Source organism: Melanostigma gelatinosum (genome assembly GCF_949748355.1).
Source record: "Melanostigma gelatinosum genome assembly, chromosome: 13".
NCBI lineage: Eukaryota > Metazoa > Chordata > Actinopteri > Perciformes > Zoarcidae > Melanostigma > Melanostigma gelatinosum.
In genome coordinates this window covers 17,104,864-17,131,807 of record NC_136646.1, presented here as the reverse complement: position 1 = coordinate 17,131,807, position 26,944 = coordinate 17,104,864, and the positions used below count along the sequence as shown (strand labels likewise).

At 44.7% G+C, this 26,944-nt stretch overlaps 1 protein-coding gene across 2 annotated transcripts in view; it reads right to left on the bottom strand.

The window, feature by feature from the left end:
- The window catches only part of prkar1b (protein kinase, cAMP-dependent, regulatory, type I, beta), a 57,761-nt gene that overhangs the window by 14,812 nt on the left and 16,005 nt on the right, over positions 1-26,944 (bottom strand). For both annotated transcript variants that reach the window (XM_079282265.1, XM_079282266.1), the window contains 4 exons: positions 24,806-24,897; positions 8,249-8,310; positions 5,508-5,554; positions 1,733-1,891 (listed from right to left, as the gene is read on the bottom strand). In XM_079282265.1, the coding sequence (XP_079138391.1) occupies positions 1,733-1,891; positions 5,508-5,554; positions 8,249-8,310; positions 24,806-24,897 (360 nt within the window). The remainder of the gene's footprint in view (positions 1-1,732; positions 1,892-5,507; positions 5,555-8,248; positions 8,311-24,805; positions 24,898-26,944) is intronic.

Below are 26,944 nucleotides of genomic sequence, written 5' to 3'. Positions count from 1 at the left end.
ACCATGTACATGCTCTAAAATAGGGCTGGAATTAACGATGACTTTCGTTATCAATTCATCTCGATGAACTGATCAAATGATGTGTCTATGAAATGTCAAATCATTGTAAAAATGTCCATCAGAGGTTCTGAGAGGAGGTTCCTCAAATGTCTTTGTTTGTCCAACTAACAGTGCTTAACGCGAAAGCTGGAACCAGAGAACTTTTGCAATTTTTGCTTGATGAAACAGAAAAGATGAATTAATGATCAAACTTGTTGGAGTTTTATATTACAATGGACTTAGTGATCAATTGGCACAATGGTTTGTGAACTTCTCTGAGGTTGACAAAACCTAAAATGTAGCTGAATCCTCATCACGAAGTTTTATGTGACCAGCAAAAGTTGTTCAAATGTGAGTTCCTTGAGATGATACAAGTTCAAGTTCTTAATGACACGATGTGGAGATCCAGCAGAGAAACAAATGGGCAAACAGTTAAACTGATGGTAGCTGCAGCTACAGCTTCCTGAGCTCCTGACTAGCGAGCTGCAGACATAAGCACTCTGCATAATTTTACTGGGAAACAAACACACACACACGCACACACACACACACACACACATAGACACAGAGAATGCTCATTGTGTTGGCTTAAGACGTTGCCAGAATACCGCACTGTATAAAAACAGCTTTACAAATCATTGACAGCAATAATTAACTCCAGGTTCACATAATTGAATTCTGCTCCCCCCCCCCCCCCCCCCCCCATCTCGCCTCCTGCTGCTGCTGGAAGAAACGAAGGAATGACAGAGAGAAAGAGAAAGAGAAAGAGAGAGAATCCTCTCGAAGAAAGGTTACCGGGGCGGACTGTGCCCTCAGTTAAACGATGTGCTTAAGAGGTGACATGAGTGCTAGGCAGGCCTGTGCCAACTTTACGTAGAGCTGAAAGGTCCAAACGCAGACCTTCTGCCATCTCGGCGGGTTCAAACTGTTTGACACAGAGCAGAATGTGCACGGCTGATGAAGGCTAAAGAGGCACACGGGTGTTTGAAAAGGTTAATTGGAGGCTATCTCATTTACTCGGAGTGAAGTGTGAGGAACATCTGAGGAAGTGTTTTGTCGGCCACGAAGACAGAAAGGCTGTCACCCCAAATGTGTGTGTGTGAATCAGTATGACAGCTATGGGGAGAGCACCTTGTGTTTCCAGTTTAAACATTTAGACATTCCTGAAAGATAAGCTTCTGGAGCTGGAAGTGTGTGTGTCGAGGCATGAGGGTTGACCCTGTCTCTCCTCCACAGCCCTCCCTTTTCCCCCGTTCTTCACACAGATCTAGAGAGACATTAAAAGCGGAGGAATGCATGTGTGAGTGTGTATTTTGAGGATAAAAATCAAAGCGACTGTTTTAAGTATTTAAGGAGTCTTAAGTGGTTGAGTGGGAGAAAATATTACAAGTGAGGAATCACAAACGATTGGAGCGTTGAGAGTCTACTACCATACCATATTATTGTGTGTACGTCACACTTAGTGTGTCAGAGTGTGTGCGTTTGAGCTCTGTCATCAATGTGTCCTCCTACTTCAGAAATGTAAGACGAAGGGTCCTAACCAGAACTTTTTGTTTGTCAGCAGTTTTTCTACAGTGGGTCCTCGTGTTGTTTATCTTGTTAATGCACAGGTGACGCGATGCACATTCCTGCTCATGGTTTTAGACTATTTCAGAGACCTACAGGTGGAGGTAACAACCAATATGAGCTGTACCATGAGAATGCGTCGGTAGCTGTCTCGGTCGATGCCCCACAGTTTAAGATCAGTCTTGGCCTTGACGGTTGCAGCTCTGGGAGTCCCGTAGATCAGGGCCAGCTCTCCAAAACTACCTCCTTCTCCAATATTGGTCACCCACTCCCCGTTCACATACACCTGCAGAAAGGACAAGAAACAGAGTGATGGAGACGGTGTTGTACAAGCGTAAATGGTTCTGAGGTTTGTCAATCACTGCTGGGTAGACTGTGAAGAATTTTCCTTATTTTTGTCATTTCAACTTCTCTACCCATCCTGAGACACCTTCCTCAAACGTTCTCCTCCCCCTCTGCCTCTCCTCAGTTCCCTAGCAGTTTGATATGCTGACTAGGCTCGTCCCTAAGTGTTTGATCCCCACTAAGCCCCCAAATGAGACCCTCTAAAAAGCCCTCTATCCCTCCATCCATCCATCCCTTTTATTTCATCCGTCCTGTCTTGTTAGGACCTTGCCTTTGATTTGTGAGCGATGGAGGACAGAAAGCCGCGGTAGACTTTCTCGGTCCGTATTAGCACTTGAATGCTTGTTCGCCTACACATGCACACGCACGCACATGCACAGCTCTATTGAGGCCAGCCGCTATAGCTCGACAGACAATACAAGCTCATTGAGACTCGTTCAGGCTGTCTCTGGGGCCGTTACGGTTTCACCTGTCGACACACTATCCACTATCTTGTTGACTTAATAACACAGAGGGAAAAGGAGAGGAAGGGAGAGAGGCTTCATCCCTCCGGGGGCAGTGAATTGCCAGAATTGTTGCAAGCCATTATCCGAAGCTCAGAGAAGACCACAAGAGACTCATCCTTCACTATCAACTGGGATGGCTTCAAAGAGACGCAGAGTGCTGGCGACGGTTACGTCAACCGCAGAAGAACAATCATGTGAGTGTTGCAAAAGTGTTACATCAGAGCATACAGTACAGGTGATAGTATTTATTCCCCGTTCTAGTCCTCAAGTGTCTCCTGACCTGCAAGCCTTTGTTCGGCATTCATTGTTGTGAATATGATCCCATAACGTCCCACACACACTTCCATGCAAGTCCAGGTCAGGACGAACAATCAAACAGTCAGCATTATGTCCGAACTGGATCAGGAAAGTGAAGCTGGAGCAAAAACGTAGGACCGCAAGAGGAAACACTTGTACTGTATCGAGTCAGCACTGTGCACGAGGCAAAATGGAGTTCATAATGAAACAATTCAGTCTCGAAGCCGTGTATGCTGCCTCACAGCTGTCGCTGAATTTTCACAGTGCGATTATCTACAGCAAACTGTGTGTGGCTGGTGGTAATTAAAAAGCAATAAATCAAAAGTCCTGGAAGGTGGAGGAGTAGGCTGTTACATGGAGGGTGTTGCTCCGTGCAAAAGTGTGTGAGCGAGAGGTTCTGTCTCTCTTTGTTGTGTATTAGACAGCAATTATTGAGCTGCATTCCCAAATGCCATATCTACTATAATAATCATATGAATCACAAGAATCATAATAGCATAAGCATAATTGCTTGTATTACAGTAAAAGTATTATAAGACTTTTGCTCACAAAATGTCAGATAAAGTGATCTGTGATTTAAAGGCACTTTAAAGTGTGCAACCGTCGGTGGCAGTTTGTAAAAACAAGATTCAAACTTGGCCTCCTCCCCAGACAATAAGAAATCCCGGCAGAGGGTCTCTGCAGATACAGACACCGCCACACATGATTGAGACGAAAACTTTTTGTTTGAGTCTGTACTTTGTTTCCTCATTCTGCTTTTAAGGAAGTCCCTCTATCTAGCTAGCATTGTTTTTGCAGGATACACACATTTAATAAATGGTTTAAAACACACTGTGCTTTACAATATTGTCATCTATCGTCTGTTAAAACACCAGTCAGCAGTTATGGGTGCCCACAGGAGGAGTTATAGTTGTTTACAAATACATTAATAAACATGTATACTGACTCACAACTGCATTATAGTGTGTTACAAATGATTAAGTGGGTCATTTCATGTTTGTATACTGTTTATATGCTAAACAGAGGAACTTAAGGTTTTCCAGCTATTCAATATTTAATTACAAATCGCGTTTTTGTCCAACAAGATCATCTCACAATTTGAAATGAAAGCTTTAATTTCCTTTGTGGTGCACCCATATCAATGCAGGCCAATGTCTGTAAGTGAATACAGTTGTGTGCAGACATGGATGGGTGTTTACATCAGTGGCAGTGGTTTTAGGCAGTTTATTGGATGCCAGCAGATTTACACCCCTGTCTAATGAGAGACATCTCCACACTTTAATAACCTCGTCACTGAGCTTGAAGTAGTTTCGTGCCTGAGATGTGGCTGGGAGGCAGCAGCTGTCTGCAGAGATAGAGGGGTGGATCGTAGGGAGAGGTGAAGGAGACTCGGGGCTGAGGCCAAGGATAGGGGTCTTCCCCCGTCTTGGATGCAGAATGATATGATCCTGGCTGTATCCAGTAAATGAATCCAATAAAACTAACCATGAAGACAGTTTTATAGAAAAATAACAGCAGACACACTGCACACAGTGAAAAAAAAACTGTATGTTATGAATAAATAAGTCTTATTTAAGGTTTTAAAAGTTACACAGCTTAGAGAGAGCTGCACGGAGCAACTTGTGGTAAAAGGTAACGCGGCTACAACCAACTAGACCGAGTGGCTTCAACACAGCTGCACACTCAAAGAGACAAGCCACAGATTACAGAATAATCTTGTCTCTATTGTGAGAGTACGATTCTCACAAACTGAATATCAGATCTTACGCAAGACGATCAAACGCTGAAGATAGCTGAATAAAAGAGAAACATGGAAGGAAAAAGAAGTGAATATCCGGACAATTTGTGAACAAATCATCTCGTTAAGACTGAAAAAGGCAAAGTTGCATTTGAAGGTTGAAACTTGGCTTGTTCAGTCTAATAAAGTTGAGGAGATATCATCCAGTGTGCAGATATTCTCAGCTTCTTCATTCACTGAATTTCCTATCTTGTGCCTCGTCTTTGACTGGGAATGGATGTGCACACAAGCTATCCTTCTGTAGAAAACAACCAATACTGTTTTCACCAGTAACTTATCTCATCGCATTTGACGAGACATCACCCAAAACAATGGACGCCAAAGCAGCAGCGTTTGTCCAGAGTTATCTGCTACGCAGTCTCTCTATCAAGGCACCATCTCAGTGTTTATACACTCCGTCTCTCCGTCTCTCAGGTGGGCCGATGAGGCACGCTCGGCCGAGCTTGCCAACCTGCTTCTCTCCTCTCACCCGCCGTGTCTGTGATCACCGCTGTAAGCGGATAAGGTCACTTCCTGTTTAACTTTCCGTCAGCTCCTGTTTTATCTCTGCACTTAACTCTATCGCTCTGCGTCTGGCTCGCTAAGACAAAAGACGCTCGCAGTTTGGCTCCCTTCACAGTGCGCTGGACTCTAGCGCCGTGTTCAGATTGCCATCAGAGTGGAACCGAACTTTGAAGAGAACAAAACATGTGGGCAACCCAATACAACCTGTCCATTGTTAGGGGGAAACATTGTGTCAACATGAGTGGAGAAGGCTGGGTTTTCCCACTGAGTCAAAACCCTTCGTATGGCCTGGCCTTAAAAACAGGTGAATAAATATATATATAAAAAATATTGGCACACTAGAATTCCCTTTATTATTTGTTTTAGTCAATTTGACAAAAAATGAAAGAAGTTACTCTGAAGAGAAATTCGTTTTTTTAGTGTGTGTGTGCTTCTCCGTGTCAACCACTTACGTCCACTTCACCTTGGTCAATCACATAGAAGTTGTCTCCTTCATCGCCTGGAGGGGAGAGACAAGGAGAAACACAGGGGTTTGTGAAAGAGCAGGACAAAAAGCAGGAAAGGTACCAGGAGCTTACACTTATTTATTACTTCCACTTCCTGCTTACGTTTTCAAAGGAGAACTTTTCAACCATGAAACATAAAGAGGTGCATTAAGAGATTAAAATCATTTGTCAAACACTTGAAATACCATTTGCTGTGAGCTGGGGAACAAAAATAATCCAGAAACGTCTAAACACACATTTTCACACACACACACACACACACACACACACACACACACACACACACACACACACACACACACACACACACACACACACACACACACACACACACACACACACACACACAATGCAATGTAAAGCAATATAATGCAGAAAATTGACACAGACACAAATTTCGTTGTCGTAGTTGCCGTAGTTGCCTGTCGTCTGCTTGTCGAAAAGACAAAACATGCATCCACAGTGGCTACAGCTCTACATTTGTTTGTTGTGTTGCGTTTCCTTCATCTCTCACTGGCTTGGTCCGTTGCAACTAATCGCTCTCAAATGTGCATGACTGGCAACGCAAAATGTTGTCTGGTTTGCTGACCGGTTCCCTGTTGTGTCATTGACGGGGGGCATGCTGTGCCTTCAAAGCTAACCCTTGAAGAGAGCCATGGGATCTGGTCGGTTGATGTCCACTAAAAGCATCTAGTCTGGAGATAAGGCTGAAAAATGGTGAAGCGTTCCTTTAATTATGGTATCCGTTACACGGGGCTCAGGGGAAATTACGGAAAGGGCCTGACAGCCACATACGAGAGCACTGTGCAGCTCTCCCTGCAGCTCACTCTTGCAATGACACACAAATGCAACTCCATTCAGAGGTACAATCGGGTGATGATGCACGAGTTTACGTGACACAAGTATGCATGCGTGTGTGGTGTGTGTGCATTGTGTGTTCTCGTGTGTATGTTCACCTGAAGAGTTGAAAGGCTGAGAGCACCCTGTGTGTAAAGTTCACAGGAGTTCACACGGCTAATTAATACTGAGTGGAGAGTGCTCGTTAATCATACAGCTCTATTTGCCACACAAAACGCTCCTTGTCTGTCTGATGGTCTGTCCCAGTGGAGACCTCAGACACACACACACACACACACACACACACATACATACAACCTGCTGCAACCTGGCCCTCTTCTATCTCTCTCGCTCTTTCATCTCAACTATCTCTCTTTCGCTTCCCTCTCGCTCTGTCTTTCCTTTCTTCTACTCTTCCTGTCTTTTATCACATTGAAGCACATACACACACATGCAGACACACTTTTGGTGGAGTCTTTGTTTTGTGCCCTTTCAATCCCCCTATGCTTGAGAATGCAGGCAAATATTTGACCAGAACGTGCACACACACACACACACACACACACACACACACAGGCGAGAAGGTGTACTCAGTGTGGCCTCGTTTAAACACAAGCTAATTGCCGTTAACACTGTTACGGTTCTTTGACTTTGCTCAAAAGGAAAACATGGGTTGCATCCTCAGCCTCTGAGGCGTTTCTTACCCACAATGCTGCATGATGCACCACTAAGTCAGACACGTCCATCTTTCAAAACAGAGTTCATGTTGAAAATTGTTATTTCAAATTTGGAATCACGTGTAAAATCTTCCTTTGAACCAGAGAAGCAATCGCTGACAACTGAAAAATGTTATAAATGTCAGAAACAGCAGATGAAATGAAGTTGATACAGCACATTAAACAGATTACAGTGATGATGCTCCCTTTGTTTAAGCTGTGTCTGAATAATGTGGGATGGGCCAGTTACTGGGGTGTTTTTTTTAAGCTGTACAGTAGTCCAGACATTAGCAATGACATCAACGCCCTATATACTGTATACCATACTCTATATAGTGTATATAACAATGGGCTGTCTGGGACCGGGTGCCCTACACAGTTAGCTAGACTTTATTATCACCAAATTAGGACTGATATACCTCTGGATGCTGTCTTGGAGTGGGTGGGAGCGACAAAGCGAGTGTGTGTCCAAACAGCCGATACTTTGACTTCACTTCATGTCGAAGAGAGTGTGTGTGTTTGTATGGTATGCTCCACAAGTATAGGCTATGGGATTGTACGCATGTGTGAACACAGCATTATCTGAAAGTGGGCATTTGTCTCTGAGAATGTGTGTTTTAAATATGTGACTAAACATGTCTATGTCTGTATGTGATAGGCGTTTGGGGTGAGGGCCACTGGAAAAATACAGTCTGGCCCTGCTAAGCTCTGTGTTCCCTCAAAGTCCAGGGATGTCTAGAGTGAAGGCTTTGATGACTGTGGTGAGAAGAGGGACCTGCCATCTAGTGCAGACTGATGGTGCGAGTGGGGCAAAGAGAGGGAAAGGGAAGGAAAGGGGCCCTGTTTTTATGGCAACGCAACGACCAAGGCAGGCAAAGCTCTGACTGCATGGTACGGCCAGCGCATGGCACACAGGTGGGAGGAGCGACAAAGCGTCACTCTGCTGCCAATTTGATTTCGTCACCAACAGCAAAATAAAGAATTGGAGCAAATGGACAGGAATGGAAACACAGAAACTTCAAACACGTAGTCACATTCCAGATATTTTAGGCTTATTAATTACTGGAACTCAAATTGTGATTTACTCCACGGATTGATGCCATAAATTCACTTCAACGAAACAGTTGCACATACCTTGCTGGATGACTGTTTCCCCCGCAATGTGGGTGACTGGGAACATGGCATCAAATATGTCACTGGAGGAGAAACAGACAGAGAGGGAGGAAGGAGAAGGGACAAGGAAAGGAAAGAAGGAGGGAGAACATGGTTATTTCCAACATACATGCTATTACGGTAATTTACCCCAGAGATCTTCTGAGTTGTTGACTCACACACACACAAACGTTTGTGCCGAGGGAGAGCGGCATGCTGGGGAAAGACAGGGCAGCCATCGCCACTGTATTGACTCTGTCAACCGGTAGCAGAGCCGGAGAGACAGGCCTGAGAACTCTGGATGACCCCAACACAAACACACACACACACTAAACACACCCACCTGAATGTGTGCACAACAGATTTTTTCTTCATCGTCCACATCCAAACTAACACCCACTACTTTCAGTTAAAACCGTCATAACGAACAGACGTATTGCCAATAAGATCATATGCGGTTTATTACAACAAATCAACCACAATTAAACCATAAATTAAACAAGTGGATTTTTTTGACAATGGCATTATTAGTACTTATCTATTTTTTACTGGTGTTTGGACTGAACTTTGTTCAATGTAAGTCCCAAACATCAAATCAAACATTGCAACGCTTCTGCCACTTTCTCTGCATCTTTACATCGTATTAGTACCGAACATCGGCTTGAACGTGACTCTGTGTTGTGTCAGTGCATTATCAAAGCCCGTATCTCCCGTGTCCATCTTTTGAAAGAGGCGCTGAGAAAACAAACAAAATGTTGGCTGTGCCTAAGCACATAATTTCTGTTTCAGCCCTGCAGGAAAAGCGCCTGTTAGACTGTTCCTAATCGGGCCGTTTAAATGCATGAAGCCTCACTAGATTAAAGTTCCGCCGCTGAGATGTGTTGGGACAAGAGAAAACTCTGTATCCTTCCTCTCTGCTTGTCTCGCACCTCCAGGCTATATTTATCGAATCAGTTGCATACCACGCGTCCAATAGAGAAATATAGAAAAAACAATAAGAGGGTCAGGAATATCAAAGACGTACAAGACCCGCTGAGTGAATGTGGGGCAAGTTTGAGCCCGTTCTCGAATATGCATGTGTGTCACAGAATGTGATGATCCAGTGTGTCTGCGTCTGAGTGCATATTGCCGATGAAAACACGCAGGTTTGTACAAAATAATGTGTGGGCATTGAATATGTCTGTGCTCGTGGCAGTACACGAGACTCGGCAGCACTCGACAATGAAAAGGTTTACACACACATTGCTGCACACTACAGACATAAAAGTGTTGCTTGACATGATTCTCGCCAAAAAAGAAAAAAAAAGAAAAAACTAAAGGTCAACAGATTTTGGGGAAAGATCTGAGGATGCCATTAAGCAGTTTGGAAGTGAACGGACTTCAGAAGGTGGATTTGGGCCAACTACACCCACAGGTAGGCCCTGTGCAATGCAGCTGGCCACTGACTCACACACACACACACACACACACATAATCGTAAACATAAGAACAAACTTTCTCTTTGAAGTGTAAAAGCACGGGCTAAAAGATGCACAGGCACACTTCGGTACTCTCATACACAACACCGCCTCCACATATGCACGTGGTACTATGCATGAAACCAGAACGCAGTTGTGCATGTCAACACACACAAGTACAACAACATATTTGAGCATGGGCATTCTCGATAAAAACATGAATACTGGCACTCTCGTATGACACACAAACTCACTCGCTTTGATGGTGATTAGTCAGAGCAACATCTGCAAGAGTGCCCTCAACTCTCCCCACATCTGTGACCACCTGCTCTCGACATGGAGTCTGTTTGTTCGGGGAGCTGGTCACGTATAACTAATAATGTGTAATAATTACCATAGCAAAAGAAGAAAGTCATTTTGAGAATCGAGTAAAAATACAGATTGAAAATCCACAAACATGAATGATGTTAAAATCATATATTATAAGGGACTAAATGTATTTCAGTGCTATCTAACTCAGGGTGGGTTGCATGAGCCCTTTCGCAGTGGTGATGATGATGCTGTTGATGATGATGCATCACGCAGCTAAGTAGGAGGCTCTAGCCTGAGACACAGAGTCATAGCGAGAGGATCAAAGGTGAGCGAACCTGCGGTTAGGTAATTACCCATGACCACCTCTCTCTTTCCATGCCCTGCCTCCCGCTGAATGCATCAGTGAGCTCGACAAAGACACGTATGCAGGTAATTACTTCCTCTCGTCTCTACCTGTCCCTCTTTCCCTTTTTTCATCCCCAACTTCCTCCCTGTCACTTTTTCTCCTCCTCTCCCCTCTCAATTACCCCTTTCTTCCCTCTAATTCTCTCGCTGCCCCACCTATTTCCCTCATCTCTCGGTCTATCGCCCCCCCCCCCAACACACACCCCTGCCTGTCCCAGATGAAGTGATTAATCTTGTCTTTTCTGCTACCTGTAGCCCGTCTGACCTTATATAAAGGCAGAGCACCCCCCCTCCCCAAACAATGGATGTGCTGTTCTGAAGAGAGAGAGAGAGAGAGAGAGAGAGAGAGAGAGAGAGAGAGAGTGAGAGTGAAGCAGCAGTTTTAAGTTCAAGGGAGAAACCGATGATGCCAAAAGATGCAGTCGTGGTTGGAGTTATTATCAACATGCAATTAGAGCGCAGAGACACCTTTATGTCGTGCCCTGCATTGCATTGTGTTGTGCTCAACATCAAACTCTTTTTTTGTAGTCAGACAAATCAAGTCACAAGAAAATGTATCTGCCACGTCCGGTTGCAAGTTGTACGACACAAATGTAGGCGTCTGTTTGTGCGAGAATGAATGGAAAAGCTTATGAGCGCCTTCACTCGCTCTCTCTCTGACACACATGCACACAACGACGCAGCAACAGCCTATTATTGCTCTCAAACGCCCATAAAAATGTGGTTAGCTTGGGGGATTTCAGTCTTTAATGAAATGAAATCAGGCCTGCTTGTTTTAGCTGGATTGCTTGTTGTTCTGCCTCTCTCTCTCACCTCACCTCGTCCCTCCTTCCTCTTATTCTCTCCTACAACACGGCTGTTTATTAGTTGTATCTCTTACATTACTACCTCAGCACTGCCATTACGCCATTAGCACCAAGGGGCTCTTTAACACAGCAGCGTGCCGCCATGTCTTTGCGTTACTAAATGGGCCGCAGAATGTTGAGTTACACAAGCCCTTAATGGGGAACCCATCCAGAATACACTCGTCTGAAGACGTTTAGCAATAACCAAAACAATCAACAACTGCGCCGCATACGGGAACTTCCCGGCTCTCCATGTTGTGTCTTGGCTTGGCAGAGAAGGGCCACTGGTTTGGCTGGCACAGTGTTTACGCCATTAGTGCTTGAAGGATTCATTTTCCCGAACACAGTTGATAGTCATTAAGATTGCTTATTCTGGCAGATTAGAACAAGAGTCTTTGTTTCACAAGTCTGCAAAATTCCACGGTATAAGTACTGGCCCGAGGAATATGTGTTGATATATGTTTTGTCGGCTGAGAGAGGCAGCAGGGTGAGATGCTGAGCAGAAACAATCCCAACAGGGATCAACTGAGAATCATACGAGGTAGCAATGATCTGTTGAACAGCAGAATCACATGCAAATGCTGTCATGATACTGGAACCTCTAACTTCATTACAATACCTGGAAAAACAATGTTATTCAGTGTCATTTTCGATACCACAGGGAGCGATTAAGGGCATACGATTTTAGATTTTTATTGAAAGGTAAATAGCAGTGTTTGGTTCAACTTGTTGTTCCAAATATTCAGAATCGACATCTATCGATACTTCAATCTTTTTGACAACACAAACACAAATATACACCTGTAACACGTAAAAAGGTTTCATCCCGTATGTTTTCAGGCTCCTGAGTGACTTGTTAAAAATAATCGATGCTGCATACGTACTGTAGTGCCAGCGGCAGGTTGCTGTATGAAAAAACACACGCGACTGTACTGCCTTTTGTTTGGCTGCCAGGTGAAGAGTTGTGACGAGTCAGCGCAATGTGAAAAGCACACGCAAACTCACAAAAAAAAGCACGACAAAATGAATTGGGTTTTCACAGATGATGGAGGTTAACAGAATTGTTTACCAGCCTGTTGCGCGACGCATTATGGGTATATCACAGTGAGATGGACAATATCTTTATGAGGCCGACTAAGCAGAGCAACAGTTGAAAGTTTAAAGTTGAGCACAAGCAGCCAATGTTACTCACACGGAACAACCAACTCACCCCACTGAGCTGTTAGTGAGGACACAATGACATTCGTTTTTTTTAAAACCACCGAATTACATAACCTGGTATATGCACATATAAACACACACTCAAATGCAGACACACACACACACACACACCGCTGACAATAGGCAGTGGTATTACAGTGAGTAAGAAAGAGTAAAGGGAGAGATGAAGGAGGTGTAATTATACTGCACTGAAGCACTCAGGGAGGATATTTATGACATGAAAGCTCTTGGCGCGTGCCCTGTCTCTCCCTAAAGGCTTCGCGAAAAAACGGAGGGCCCGGGCCATGCCAGCTGCTGCCCGTCACTTCACATCGGCCTCCAAACTCCAAGAGAGTGATCCGTCTTCCTTAATAAAAACTCACCACAAAGAGCCCCTCTGTCCACCAAATCACAACCGGCGTCGACTTTTAAAACTAAAATGATGATTTTCAACAATAGCGGTGGACAAGATACTTTATATTACAACAGCTTTTTGAGAGAAGATGAATTTTCATGATATTTTTTGATAACTGTTACTGTTAATAGAAATTTGAATTCCTGTTAATGTACATTCATATATCTTGGGACAAACAGACAAGTTGATTCTGGTTTTTTTCGGGTAAACTGAGTTCTTTTTGCACATCACAAACGTCTAAGCAGCAGAGACAATGACAGGCGTTGCATATTGAGAAGGCAAAACATACTCCAAAAAGCAAAGCATTTTAGGGAACATATTTCTCTCTGTAGCTTGTGGCGGTACCATCATTTTTTTCTGTCATCTTTATAGATATTTCAAAAAATACCAAAGCTACACACTCTTATCTTTATGCGCATTGTATATCTTCCCTCTGCTCCTCTTTTAAAGTATGGTTGAGTTTATTTCTGAGTGATTTTACGAGGTCCTCCGATGTGTCTGGCCTATACTGAGTGTACAGGCAACAGCACAGAGGCGGTCCTGGAGGTTTACAGGTGGACATAACAGTTTACGGCTGGTGGCAATGACCACTTAGAGATGGTCAACAATGTGGGAGGAGAGAGGAGAGAGGAGGCCAAGGCCAGCCGAGGACAAAGAGAACCCTCACTTTTCTAAAACTCAACCTCTTCCCAATCTGCCCTTGGCTTTGGTTCTTGGGCCTCTGATAAACATCATACGCTCCAAAACAAACGTAGAGTTTGTTTTTTTTACTTTGAAATTGTCCATTGCAAACTACAAACTTCTCAAATCTTTTATAGAATTTAAAAGCGCCTCTGACTCTGATATTTCTGTCTCTAATCTAAGATCTAATGGAGGCTAACGTCTATATACGTTGAGGTCTAAAGAGTTCTAGCTTGAGTAAGCTGTGTCATTAAATATTGGAAGTGACATTTAAAACCAATGGAGGGCAAGGGAGCACACTGCGTTAAACCCACACACCTGGCCTGGTGGGTTTATAAGGGGTGTGAACCCGACTGCCTCCTGTATCCACAAAGTGTAGAAGAGTACCAGAGCACCTGAGGGCCGGTGCTGGTGATCTGTGTGACCTGTACACTGCTGCTGACACCTGCGATCAGACCACCAGTGCAGTGGCGAAGGTGCACATGTCCAATTTCTGTCGGACATGTTACACAATAAAAGTGCAACATCTACTTGAGGAGATGCAACGTTTTCTAACCTTGCAAAAGTGTCCAGAGAACTGATTGAGCCTCGTCAAATACACACCAGAGCAGTCAGCAAACTGTGGGGAGTGTTTAGCTGATGATGTGACACCCCACCTCTATAAACTCCAACACTCTTACATTGAACCTCTTACATTTGATACAATCCTCCTCTAAACTTTGCCAATAACCATCCAGCACCGTCCGAGACGTCAGATGTCCAAATGAAGAAATACCTCCAGGAGCCCGTGTTACTGTGGCGACTGCTCCGAGGTAAACACTTGCTGATGTTTTTTAAATGCCGACAATGTTTCAAGCAAACATAAGCAATAGCTTGTAAAACAGAGAGGGAGGGAAAGACTAACTGACACGGCTTTCCTCAAACCTTTGAGCCTAATTGAAGCACTCGTCCTCAGATAAAACATCAGACTGAACTACCACTGAACTGGCACCGGCACCTTGGACTCTGCTCGCCTGCCAACGCCAACTTCATGAGAGATCAATCCGGCCTTGTCACACCCTTACACATGCCCAGTACCTGGAGCACCACTGCTTTCCTCACACTGTACCAGACAGCTGTTTACGCTCACATATTCAAGCTCAAAGTCGTTGTTTTTCTTTACAACAATTTCCAAAAGTTTTAACACTCTCATACTCTCTCGTTCTTCCGCCGTGACTTGGAACAAACACACACACATGTACACATTCAGGTTGGCATCAGGGAGGTGAAAGGCATGAGGTGCATGGCAGCGGAAGAAAGGACCATCCTGAGGAGGAAAAGAGGGAGAAAAGAAAGAGGGGGCAGTTGATAGGAGGATGTGAGGAGACATGAGGATGTGTTACAGAGCGGGGGAACAAACACCAAATACTTTGACAGGATCTCGATTGTAAATATACGCCTCATCAGAATCTTTTGATGTTTAAAATCAGAGGGTTATTGTATGCCACTGCAGAGAATAGCTGAATCATTTCCCAAGCAAAGTACCTGTACTACAGTAGAGTTAGCCCATATCATGTATTTCCTCCTTTTGTCCTGTATCGTGTCTATAAATACTCTTAACGATTTGAGTTTGAGGATTAAGAAATGCGTCTGACTCACACATTCAGCTGGATCTCAACACTACATTGCTGGCCGTCTGGTGCCATGGTTAGAGCTTCCCTGCTTCCCTCCTGACCGACTGCTGTGTGTATTAAGTGTGACAAGGCTGTTTTGCACACCACCTGCTGATGCAGCCATGATGTCAGCCTCAAAACATCGCAAACATGTCCGACCATGCAGTCTCTCCCATTCTTCCCTCTCCCTTTCTTTCCATTCTTGCAATAGTTCAGTAGAGATTAGACGTCTATGCTCTTGATTGACTTGACCAAAGCTTCACGTCTCTATTTTTCCCCTCGGTTCACTTTGACTCGATTTCCTCATGCTGTCGGTCTAGAACACACTTCAAAACGACCACTTTCACTTCCTAAGTCCCCTCTGCCTCTGATGTTTGTTGCCCTAGGACAGGAAAAAGCGAGCTCTTCCTCCACTTAGAGAGAAAAGGGGTCAGGCTGAGTCAGGCGCTGACGGAACTAAGCCTCTACCGCTCTTATGTGTCTACAGGGGACATGTCACTGGAAGGAGACAAACAGAGAGACACATAGAGAGAGACACATTCTCATCTGATGTGCAGAGATAAAATAAAAACAGTTATTTAACTGAATGCATAACTGTGTATATTGTGTACAGGTGCCAACAGTTGTGCCTCTCTCTCTCTCTCTCTCTCTCTCTCTCTCTCTCTCTCTCTCTCTCTCTCTCTCTCTCTCTCTCTCTCTCTCTCTCTCTCTCTCTCTCTCTCTCTCTCTCTCTCTCTCTCTCTCTCTCGCTCTCACACACACACACAGACACACATATCCTGGCACGTCGCTAAACATCACAAGACATGCCGCTGTCCCGCGGGCATGTCTTTTCCTCTTCTCCGCCCTCCCCTCCCCTCCGCTCCCTCCCTCCCTCCCTCCCTCACTCCCACCTCACGGAAGACAAACACTAGAACAAGATAAGCATTAGAGAAGCAGATCGGGACACAAATCGTCTTTTGTTGGAGTTTAAACCTGAGAGGTGTTTACACAACACAGCACATTATGCTGTGTTGTGTATAATACTGCAGGCTAAAACTGTACATTGTGTGTGTGTGTGTGTGTGTGTGTGTGTGTGTGTGTGTGTGTGTGTGTGTGTGTGTGTGTGTGCGCATAAACCCCATCAACCAGTACTGTGAGCAGTGAGGTAAGAAGTGCACTTGGTGCTTGGAGGAGAGAGAAATAGTTGACATTCAATAGCTGACATCTGACTGACGTAAAGCCTTCCCTGCTATAAACAGACAGCTTCATCAGACACACAGCCTGCAGACCTGGAGAGTGTTGAGCAACCAACTAGCACCTTGTGTACAATGTGCTAACACCATGGAATGTGCTAATGTTAGCAACGTGCTAACTGGAAACGTCATTCGACTGGAACAACAATAACATTTAATTACAATCACGAAAAGTTGCTGGATACAATTCTTAACATTTTTAATTGAAAAAAAGCATTCTCTTTGTGCTCCTGTTATGGATGCTGAAACTACTGGATTTCACTTCAATGGCTGAGCTTCAAGACATTAGACTTCTGAGGCATGCCATCCCACTATTACAGCACAGACGACAAAACAGAATATCACAAACAAAGAACAAACCGCCTTCCTTTGACTTTGAACACTCTGAATTCTTGAAAAAGTGGGAGGAAACCAATGTCAAAAAAATAAATCAATAACAGATTGAATGTTAATGTTTCTCTGACGGCTAATTTTGTAACTGTTTCACTCCCAAATTTCTCTCCCTTTCTCTCATTAACATGAAACAAGTTTTTTTTTTGGGGGGGGGGGGGGGGGGATGTCCCTGCTACTGCAAATACAGCAGAATCATTATCATGTGTGATGTTTTAACAATAAATATCAATTTAAATACAATAAATCATGCAGCCCTGAAGCTGAGAGTCCACTTGAAAGTTTGAGTCACTGTATGTACTGTAGGAAACTAGACAACAGCGTGAGTCTAATCACCTAAAAAAAAAGCCACATTGCTCTATGATGACCTAAATTCTATAACACAAGCTCTTTGAGACATCACACATTCAAACTTCTCAAGCATGGAAATGAGCTGAGCACCTCTAATCTAAATGAAACTCAACCAGAGTGACACCCACAAACCAACGAGGTCATGGGAGAATAACACGCTATAACAGGACTGTTGTCTGTGCCTGTACACTGGAACCTATCTCAGTAGTGTAGACAAAGCAGACGGGATGTATACAATAGGAGGCCATGGGCCAAGCCAGGCTATTCTGTCGGGCGCTATGGCTGCTCCGTCGTCCCCGGCTCATGTGTGGGTTGTGCTTTGGACCTGGCTGAGCTATGAAGGGTTGCAGGAACACCCATGTCCTCACAGCAGGGGCAGAGCCTGGCTAGGAAGTCACTGTCATGCACACTCGCACATTTACCCTACATATTCATTCACTTGAAATGAAACGTGCCACTGTCCATGTTCACGCCCTGAGTCGCTCCTAATCAAGACACTACCACCACCGTACACGCACACACTCGTCTCAGCTTCTAAGTGCGTACAGAGATTTTTAATCGGCTTTTTTGTTGGGAGAGATCATGGCGAGATTGAGGTGATTCGCTACTTCTCCCACTGTTTGATCCAACTGCTGCTCAAATCTAAAATCGGAGGCTAGTTTCTCTCCCTTTGTCCTCTTCACTGCCAGACATAAATGCACATGCATCCTACATGAATACCTGTACAGAAACATACATTGTTTAAGCATTCATGTGCATCAGTCAGACAGCTTGCACATTAGTACCTGCACATTCATTCACGAACGGGATAACATGCATACACACAAATACACTCACTCACTCACTCACATTGATGGCATAAGCAGCTGGAAAGGCAGGGATGAATCATAGCAAGCTGGAAAACTGTCCTGCACAGACTCTGGGGTACCTTTCAGGAGGAAACACAACTTAAAGGACTCCAGACACTAACACCACGACATGACTCACTGCTTTCTAAAGCGTTTGGATGGAGAAATGGATGGAGGGAAGGATGGAGAAAGGAGACAGGGGGCGGAAGAGGCAGCAGGGGATAGGTTGAAGCACAGCAGAGGGTATGAGAGAGGACAAAAGTTTCCAGCAATATGTGCGGCTGTGTGTGTAACTGTGTGCACTTGTTAAAGTGCATGTTTGAGTCTGTTTTATCTGCACTAGCTTGCAAGCATACATGTACATATATGAACTTCCTGCAATGTTTGTGTGGCTGTGGTTTGCATGGGCGTAAAGGTGTAGTTGTCTGAGCTGAGGGACAGATGTATGTGCTGGGGGAGGTGAGGCTGCTGGCCTGTTAGTCCTCTGTGCACTGGATGGTCGCGGTTTAGTCAGGCCTGCAGCTCTCCTGTGGAGAGTGACCCCATCGCCTGGCCCCTGGCATTGTGGCAGCAGCACAAAGCCATGCAGGGGACGGAGAGATGAATGTGGGGGAGGGACTGGATGTGAGTGTGGATGTAGATGTGAAAGAGCCTGCGTGACTGAGACAGGCAGAAAGACAGGAAGAGAAAAAGGGAGAAAAAGAGGACCACCACGCTCTCAGGACGAGACGAGGATGAGAACACACAGAGAGTCAATGAGGGAATCGGGTTAGGACAGGAAACACAAACATACACGCAAACAAATCGACGAAACAACGCACAACACAACCCTGCTGTTTTGTTCATGCCTTTGTTGCACAGCCCGCCATAAAATACAAATCACAGACGCAGTTAAACAGTTAAACTAGTCGGCCACCTGAACACACAGAGAGAAAGGTCCTCTCAGTGACAAGAAAAGTCATAGTCACTCCAAAAGCATGTGAAAAACTGATTTTGGTGGGAGACAAACAGCCATCCATTCAGGGCCACTGCATCCTGTTTCACCAGCGCTATTAACTGCCAGGAAGGACATTACATAAGACAAGTGGGCGCACACATTTTGTGTGTATATATATTTGTGTCCAGGACAAGGACTAGTGTGGCTGACTAGCAGAGGCTGTGACTGAAGAGATAGTTGATATAGATAGTGTGTGGCAAAAACACCCCCTAGGGGCTGCTTCGTGGTAACAGCACGCTCTAAGTCTCACTGGTGTACATGACCATGACGATGGAGATGGAAGTAGCGATGGAAAACTGTGCATTTTCTTATAGCCGACCAAAAAAAAAGCGTTGCCTTTACCGGTTCATTTTAGAAACGGCGTGTCTGTGAAGCCATTCACCGGAGCACAGAGCTCAAGTTCCACATCTATTGATCTGGGACCTGATTCAAATAAATGCTTTCAGATGTGATGATGAGAGCTGTGTTCATCTGATACGGCTGCAGAGCGCACTATCTCACGTCTCATCCTCTTTGTTGCTTTGTCCCTTCACACAGGCCTTAAATAAACTTCCTCTGGAACACGAGACGATCTCTCTCGGGCACTTTTTGGTGTCTTTCACTTCGCTTTTGTTTGCTTTTTCAAGTTTTCTGTCTCTCCCTGATTTATTTATTATTGTTTTTACACCTCTTTAAGCACACACACGCATACACACACAAATACACAGACACACACACACACACACAGACAAAGAGTGCCAGTACACTAAAGATGTTCCTTGTCCATCGGCAGGGGCTAGTGGGGAAGGTGCAGAGGTCAGGGTTTAGGGGTCAGGGGTCAACTAATCGGTCACTTCATCAACTCATTACTCTGCTTCTTAATAAAGGGATTAAAGCAGGCAGGATGAGGTAAGCACCACCTCTTCACAACCCATTACATCCTTTGCTGTAACATTTTAACTGCAGATTGATTGTGCTCCTTTCTTTCAATAGATCAGGTTCTGGTTCTCTACATATTATCGGTAAAGTGCTGTATTTGCTTAATTTTACAATGGGGTCCTGAACTGAAGAGGTTTAACAACTCCTGCTACCAGATGGTAATATTATTTTTGAATATTGGAATCACTGCCGAGGCAGCTGGAGGAATGAGATAACCAGGGTTCCCTCATCTCTGCCAGTTCATGTGGTTAGACAGACAGCAGGGCTTCTCGTGTCTGCTCTGTCCCCGAGAGAGTGTTTAGCGGTATGAGGGCATTAGACTAATGCATACGGACAGAAGAAACCGAGGATCTATTTGTTTGTGTCAAGGGAAAAATAAATGCACCTCTGACAGATTTCCTTTAGGCTCTTCCTCTGTAATTAATCTCTCTCTAAATGTGACCTCAGAGTTGCTCCTGGGTCTGTCCCATCCTGCCTTCTCTCCATCGTTACATTAATACATTAACAGAGCTGGAGATCATCAAGGTCATCTATCCAGGTGGGCAAAAAAAAAAAAAAACGGACAAAAACAGGCCAACATTAACACACGCAGCACACGGCCTACTGCTATCAGACATCTTCATATCACTTCAGCAGGAAGTTAGATAAGAAACACTGAAACTGAAAGAATGTGTGTTTAAACAGGCGATAGCGCGAATGACCGCATTAAAAGACTGATTCTCAACTAGCATTTAACAGTGAGGAGGTGGTGGATTAGATAGGCTGAGGGTGCACCTGGACAAACACACACACACACACACACACACCTGTAAACTTGATATCCGTATCCAAATTGGTGCAAAACAGTGCGACCTGTGATTCTTTCTGTCATCTACCATGGCGCTTTCTTATTAAAACCTTTGATCTGAAAACTCTCATCTAAGTGCTGTTAGTTAGCTGAAACCAAAACGGAATAATCACACATCCACATGGTGACATAATAGTTTCAGTCAACGCGATAACGCCACGGATACAGTATTGAGACAGGTGGTGGCATGCTGATTTCAGTGTTAGTAAAGCAGGCTCGGCGCAATGTGAAGTCAAACACCTGCTCCCAGCTTATCTTGTGTGCTTGTGTGTCTGTTTGTGTGGGCATATCATAATGAGGTCATTATGGCAGCTAATGGGAAGCAAATAGAGGGGTCCACCCGCTGGCAGCCGCACAATGACACACGTCAATTTAGAGACCAGCCGAGGTCAAAGAGATAAACAGACGGATGGTACAGTGTATGTTCATTCCCTCACAGTTTGTATTGTAAACAAACCGTGACCATTTTTGTTCAGCAAAACTACATATTCCTAACTGTATTTACGCTGATGTAATGCAAGAGTGCTATACGAATGTGTGTCTTTCAGGATGAATCTGAATAATATATACCGGTATTTAAAATACTTTAAGAAAAAGAAAACTATTTGTTTTGATCTCGTTATCTCTATAGCCTCCTCAGCTCGCAAAACAACCTGCCTTTTAATTATAAAAACAGTGTTTAGTTGAAATCTGGACGGCAGAAATGTGTCAAGGTTTCCCTTCCAGGCAGCTGAGAAAAGATGGAATACACACACACACACACACACACGCGCACACACACGGCTGGTGGAGCTCAGAAACGTTCAGGCCATAAAGTTTGACATATGGAATGGCGTGTTAATCAAAGACTCCACGCTCCCAGCTGGAGCAGCCTCACTGGGAACACAGTCTGACGTGCATACTCGAGAATGTCCTTATGTGTGTGTGTGTGTGTGTGTGTGTGTGTGCGTGCGTGTGTGTGTGTTTCTCATGATAATGTAATCCCTGTCACCCTTTGTAGTGATAAGGTGGTATTTGTGTGCCTGGTTTTTGCACGTGTGTGTATAGAATGTGATTGCTACACCCTTTTAACACAACAAAGGTTTTATACATTTGTTCTTTTAAACCTCTCCGTAACTTTACCCTTTAAGTCTCCATGAAAACGTTATATTTATATCGTTCATAGGAAGGATTTGCTTGATCAGAGAAATCTGTTGAGAGGGATGAAGCAGAGCAAATCCATGGCAGAAAGAGAGACAGCACCACATCTCTCTAGCTTCTTTCTTATTTCTCTCTGCCTCTTTCCTTCTTTATCTCTCACCTTTCATGAACTGAGCTCAGGTGGCACAGGAAAAAAGTGTTGAGTTTGTCGGGAAAACAAATGGCTTTACTCATGCTCTAAATGCCCCTCTATACATACCACTAGCTGGTTCTTTTTTAGTTGAAGAAATATCCTGCTCGTCTTAAAATTGAAATGCATGCTGACGTGCAACAACCACAGCACAATATATGGCTGCTGCAGAAGCAAAAATAATTAAAAAATGAAAAAGCAGAAAAGGTTGACTTGTCAAAAATGCTTACAGAACCAGTACAGTCTTCCCGGAGTCTCAGAAGGGCAGATCAGTACATAAAGACATTGTGAAAGAGGATAAGACAACATGGAAAAGGAGAGCTACAGAGACAAAGAGTGATGAGAGGAAAAAGAGAGATGAGAGAAACGAAGAGGGTTTCATTGTTTCCATCTTGCTCATTACTGAAGGGGACGACGACAGCATAATATCGTGCTAATGGGGGAACAAACCGTGTGGAGTTCAGCTTACATAACTGAGTGACTAATCACACAACATGTTTCCTCGACACGCGAACAGCTACTAGCGCTCCGGTTTCTTCTCTTTCTCACATGCACTCAACCCTCAAACAAAAATAGCCATTTTGTGAATGTTTCAAATAATTTAGTAAGTACAAAAAAATATTGCCAATGCCAACCAGCAGCCAGGAGAAAGAAGACATCACACGTTCTTGCATGTGGCCATCTGTCGTCCAGTGATGCATTCACTGACCCAACCCCCTGATGTCAAGCACAGGCCCGTACAGCGATGGACCACTGTCACTACCCAATGAGACCACATGTGCAAGAACATCTGATCACCCAAATAACCAGCTGTTTGTAGAACGAGGGAGGAGTGAGAAACAGAGAAGGAGGGAGAGACAGAGAGAGAGACGGCCGTGCAATCAGACTCCATCTGCTAATGTGCGTCAGTCCCTGACAGTTCTGGCACATCAAAAAAAGCCAATGTACTTCACACCGTGTCTTCATAAATGGCACGACAGAAGGCATCAACACGCAAAAGTGATTACTCTAAAGCTGAGATTTGCTTAATTTTCCATTTTTTTGCCTGGAGTAATAAGAACATGCACTGCTACAGTCGATTTCTGATACTGTAGATCATTTAGGATGAGCTGAAGTCACAGATGCAGCTTCTCAGTCAAAGTTTTGTGCCAAAATGTACCAATGAGAGCATGTAGTGTGCTCTACAGCAACTGAGCCATGTGCAAAGCCCTGCTGGCTGATGTGTGCAGTTCCCCATGAATGCCCGGAGGATCACATTGGCCATACATCAACACACTTCTGTCGGTAGGGGCTCCAGGCGCGACAACCGCAAAACATAACCGCACTGTGACCGAACCACCAGCCAGCCGTCCGGCATCATCAGCTGGAAGTGAAGAATGAGGAAGAACAGACGAGAGTGAGGGCGACTGTAAGAGCGACAGAGAGAGACGAGTGGAGAGTTTTAGACGAAGGAACAGCCAACTATCTGCCATGTCACTGTCCGATCTGGCAAATCAGACAAGGTTTTCACTAGCTAAGAGCGCTCAGCGCTGCTAACCCACAAATGACACAACAAGAATTCCTGTGTGCACCGCATTAACGGTTGATGCTAGCTGTGTGTAGCGAGACAGCGAACACGACAGCCAGTCGAATAAATTCTACATCATGCATGGTTTCATGGGCCGACGATGACGCCGCCGCCATTACACTGCTTGGCATGCCAAGGGGGCCTTGAGTGCATTAAAACCTGATGGTTTATGGTCTACTGCCAGATATTTCTGTGGTGTAACTCTAATCTGCCACATCAGCCACCCAAGTACGTTTTTTTTTTTTAGACTGTCCGGACCTATCACATGTTGCACTCTGCTCGGGGCTGCTTCAGAAGCACTGACGTGCAATCAGAGGTCTGCGTGCCTGTGCCAAGGAAGCACGGTAAATTGTCTGACGAAAGACTGGAAAGAGTGTGTTTTGGGTTTGGTCCGTGGAGGCTTTTAGCCAACAGGAAAGCTCCAGTGTTTTCCTCTCCATGGGGCATAATGGATTCTCCCCGCCAATGAAACACTATTCCGGCTGGCGGCCGCCACCTGAGAGCCTTTCCCACAACGCCCCCTCTCCTCTGTCAGAGCCCAGACCCAGCCATCACCGGAGATCTGGGACAGATGGAAGGATGGAGAGATGATGGTTGAAGAGAGGAGGAATGTGAAAGAGCAATGAAAAGGGGCAGATGGTAAGAAAAAGGGAGGGATAGAGGGAAATTGGCATCCCTCTCTTTCTGAGATGATTATGGAGATAACCGTTGATTTCTCAGCAACGTATCTGAGCGCCACCACCCATATCTGAATACACAACATGATACTGACATACAGACAGGTTTAACATGACAACCGACAACAAAACAGGACACAACACAGACACATCCAGTTGCCCCCTTGGCCACCCTTTGCTGCATACCCCTCCTCTTCTGCTGCATCTGTCCATGTTCACCCTTTCATGTCTCCGCATGAGATGAGCAGGCAACACAGAGACCACGAGGGCAGTACACTCTGGAACAATGGCCCATTGATGACTCTATCAGCGCACACACATGCGCACTCACAGTCCACACGCACATTTGGATCGCTGGCATCACGCAGGATGTCGTGCAAACCTATCATAAGAAGCCAAAAATGTTTTGTACCTTCTTTCATTATCGTCCAGGTGAGCAAACAGCACATTCTTGGAAATGGCTTTGGCCAAGGCGGTCATGGTCTTGTAGTCCTTAGGGATCACCTGTGTGGACGAAGCAGTAATATCCATTACAGTATACCGCATCAACGCTATGCAGGTGGACACATGAAACGGACCAGCACAAACACATAATGGGCCTGACTTCAAAAGCGGACTAAATTGAGTAATTAGAGAGCAGCGTATTGGCAAACTCTTAAAGGAATATCCCACACGTGTGTCTGCGTATTTTTGGGAAAGCCCATCTGTTCAGGGATTACACTCAAAATGTCACACAGCCCTTAAAAATTCACAAGGGGCCTGAACTCATTCACAAAACATGCATTTTCATGGCCCAGACTCTGTGGTGTGTGCGTGCGTGCGTGTGTGTGTGTGTGTGTGTGTGCGTGTGTGTGTGTGTGTAAGGGCATGGCAAAGGCTGTAGCCACAACAAAGCCACATAAGTCTGTATTTATAAAGTGGCATCCTAGAAGAAACCTTTTACCGTGGGTGAGGAAGGCAAGAGGAAGAGAAAGAGGAAGAGTGACCAAACCGAACCACTCTTGCTACAGAATAACTCGAGGAGGGAGAGGAGTGTGTGCACGAGTTTTGTCTCTGGTGGTGAGGGAGAGGAGGGGGTAGGTTGTAATTACGTTCGAGCAACAGATGTCTCCACATGAAGACGACCACGCAGCACTGTGCACAACATGCACACAAATACACACACAAAACCACATCACATATGACTTTAAAAAGTACCAGGATGTGTCTATCTGCAGCACTCGGGGCCTGGCTACTCAGTGGACAGAATGAGAAAGAGGCTGGTCTGGCCTGGAGTTAGTTGAGGACACAGAAACCCAAAGGTGATATATGTAATTCTCAGATTCAGATTTTGGGTCAGCCACTTTATCATCTTGCACAAGATCCAGCTCCAGTACTGTCACCCGGGGGATCATCAAATGTCAGGGCACTCGGCTTGTAACCAGCTTTTGAATCACTGTTCTTTTTACAGCTACTTGTCAGGGTGAGGTTTACAAATTCTGTTCTAGCCAGTAAGTCGGGGAAAAGATGGCTTTAAAATGATTTACCAGCTGTGCCTGCAAGCAGCCAATCACAATGTTGCTATATTACATGTGTACGCAATAATAAAGTAAAAAAAGTAAAAAGTGAAGTTAGGCTTCAGAATTACGCCTCGATCTGCATTTTTTTCTTCACCAGCCTTATGTACAGTAAATTGGGATTTTAGCTGTGATACAAAGCTCCATATTTAATCCCACAAGAACCCTTTCAAGTTGGAGGGAAAATCTGACTGGGTGCCCATTTTGTTTCCAGCTCGTCAAGAGGGTTTCCACAGTAGTTCCCATCAATCTGACGCCAGCCCTGCAATTCACTCTGTCAGAGTCATCTCCGGGCCGACAGGCCTCACAATTTGTTGAGACTCATGGTGCTTTACAGCAAAGCTCTTTTTAATCAGATAAGCAGGGTTAGCTAATTGATTGTGCTCTGTTTAACAGCTGCTGATTTTCACAGTGGAGTCATTAATGGAAATTATGATGTAGGGAGATGTTGGCACATTGAGTGCGTGTGTGTGTGTGTGTGTGTGTGTGTGTGTGTGTGTGTGTGTGTGTGTGTGTGACTGTGTGTCCGTTACCTCAGTGTACATCAATGGCCAGATGAAATGCTCTTTCATACTTGCTCTTAAATGCTCTTTTTCTTGTTAAGGTCTTCAACGACATCCACTTGAACATAGACAATGGCAAAAGTTCAGTCTTAGTGTTACTGGATCTCAGTGCTGCATTCGACACGGTCGACCATGCCATACTCCTAGAAAGACTAAAAATCTGGGTGGGACTCTCTGGCACAGCACTTCACTGGTTTGAATCCTACTTGAAGGGCTGAGAATACTTTGTGTCTGTAGCTGATTGCACATCAGAGCTGACTAAAATGACATGTGTTCCCCAAGGTTCAATACTGGGGCCTCTTCTGTTCAACATCTACATGCTTCCACTAGCTCAGATTATGGAAAACAACAAAGTGTGTTATCATAATTATGCAGACGACACACAAATCTACATAACTATGTCACCAGGGGACTATAATCCCATACAAGGGC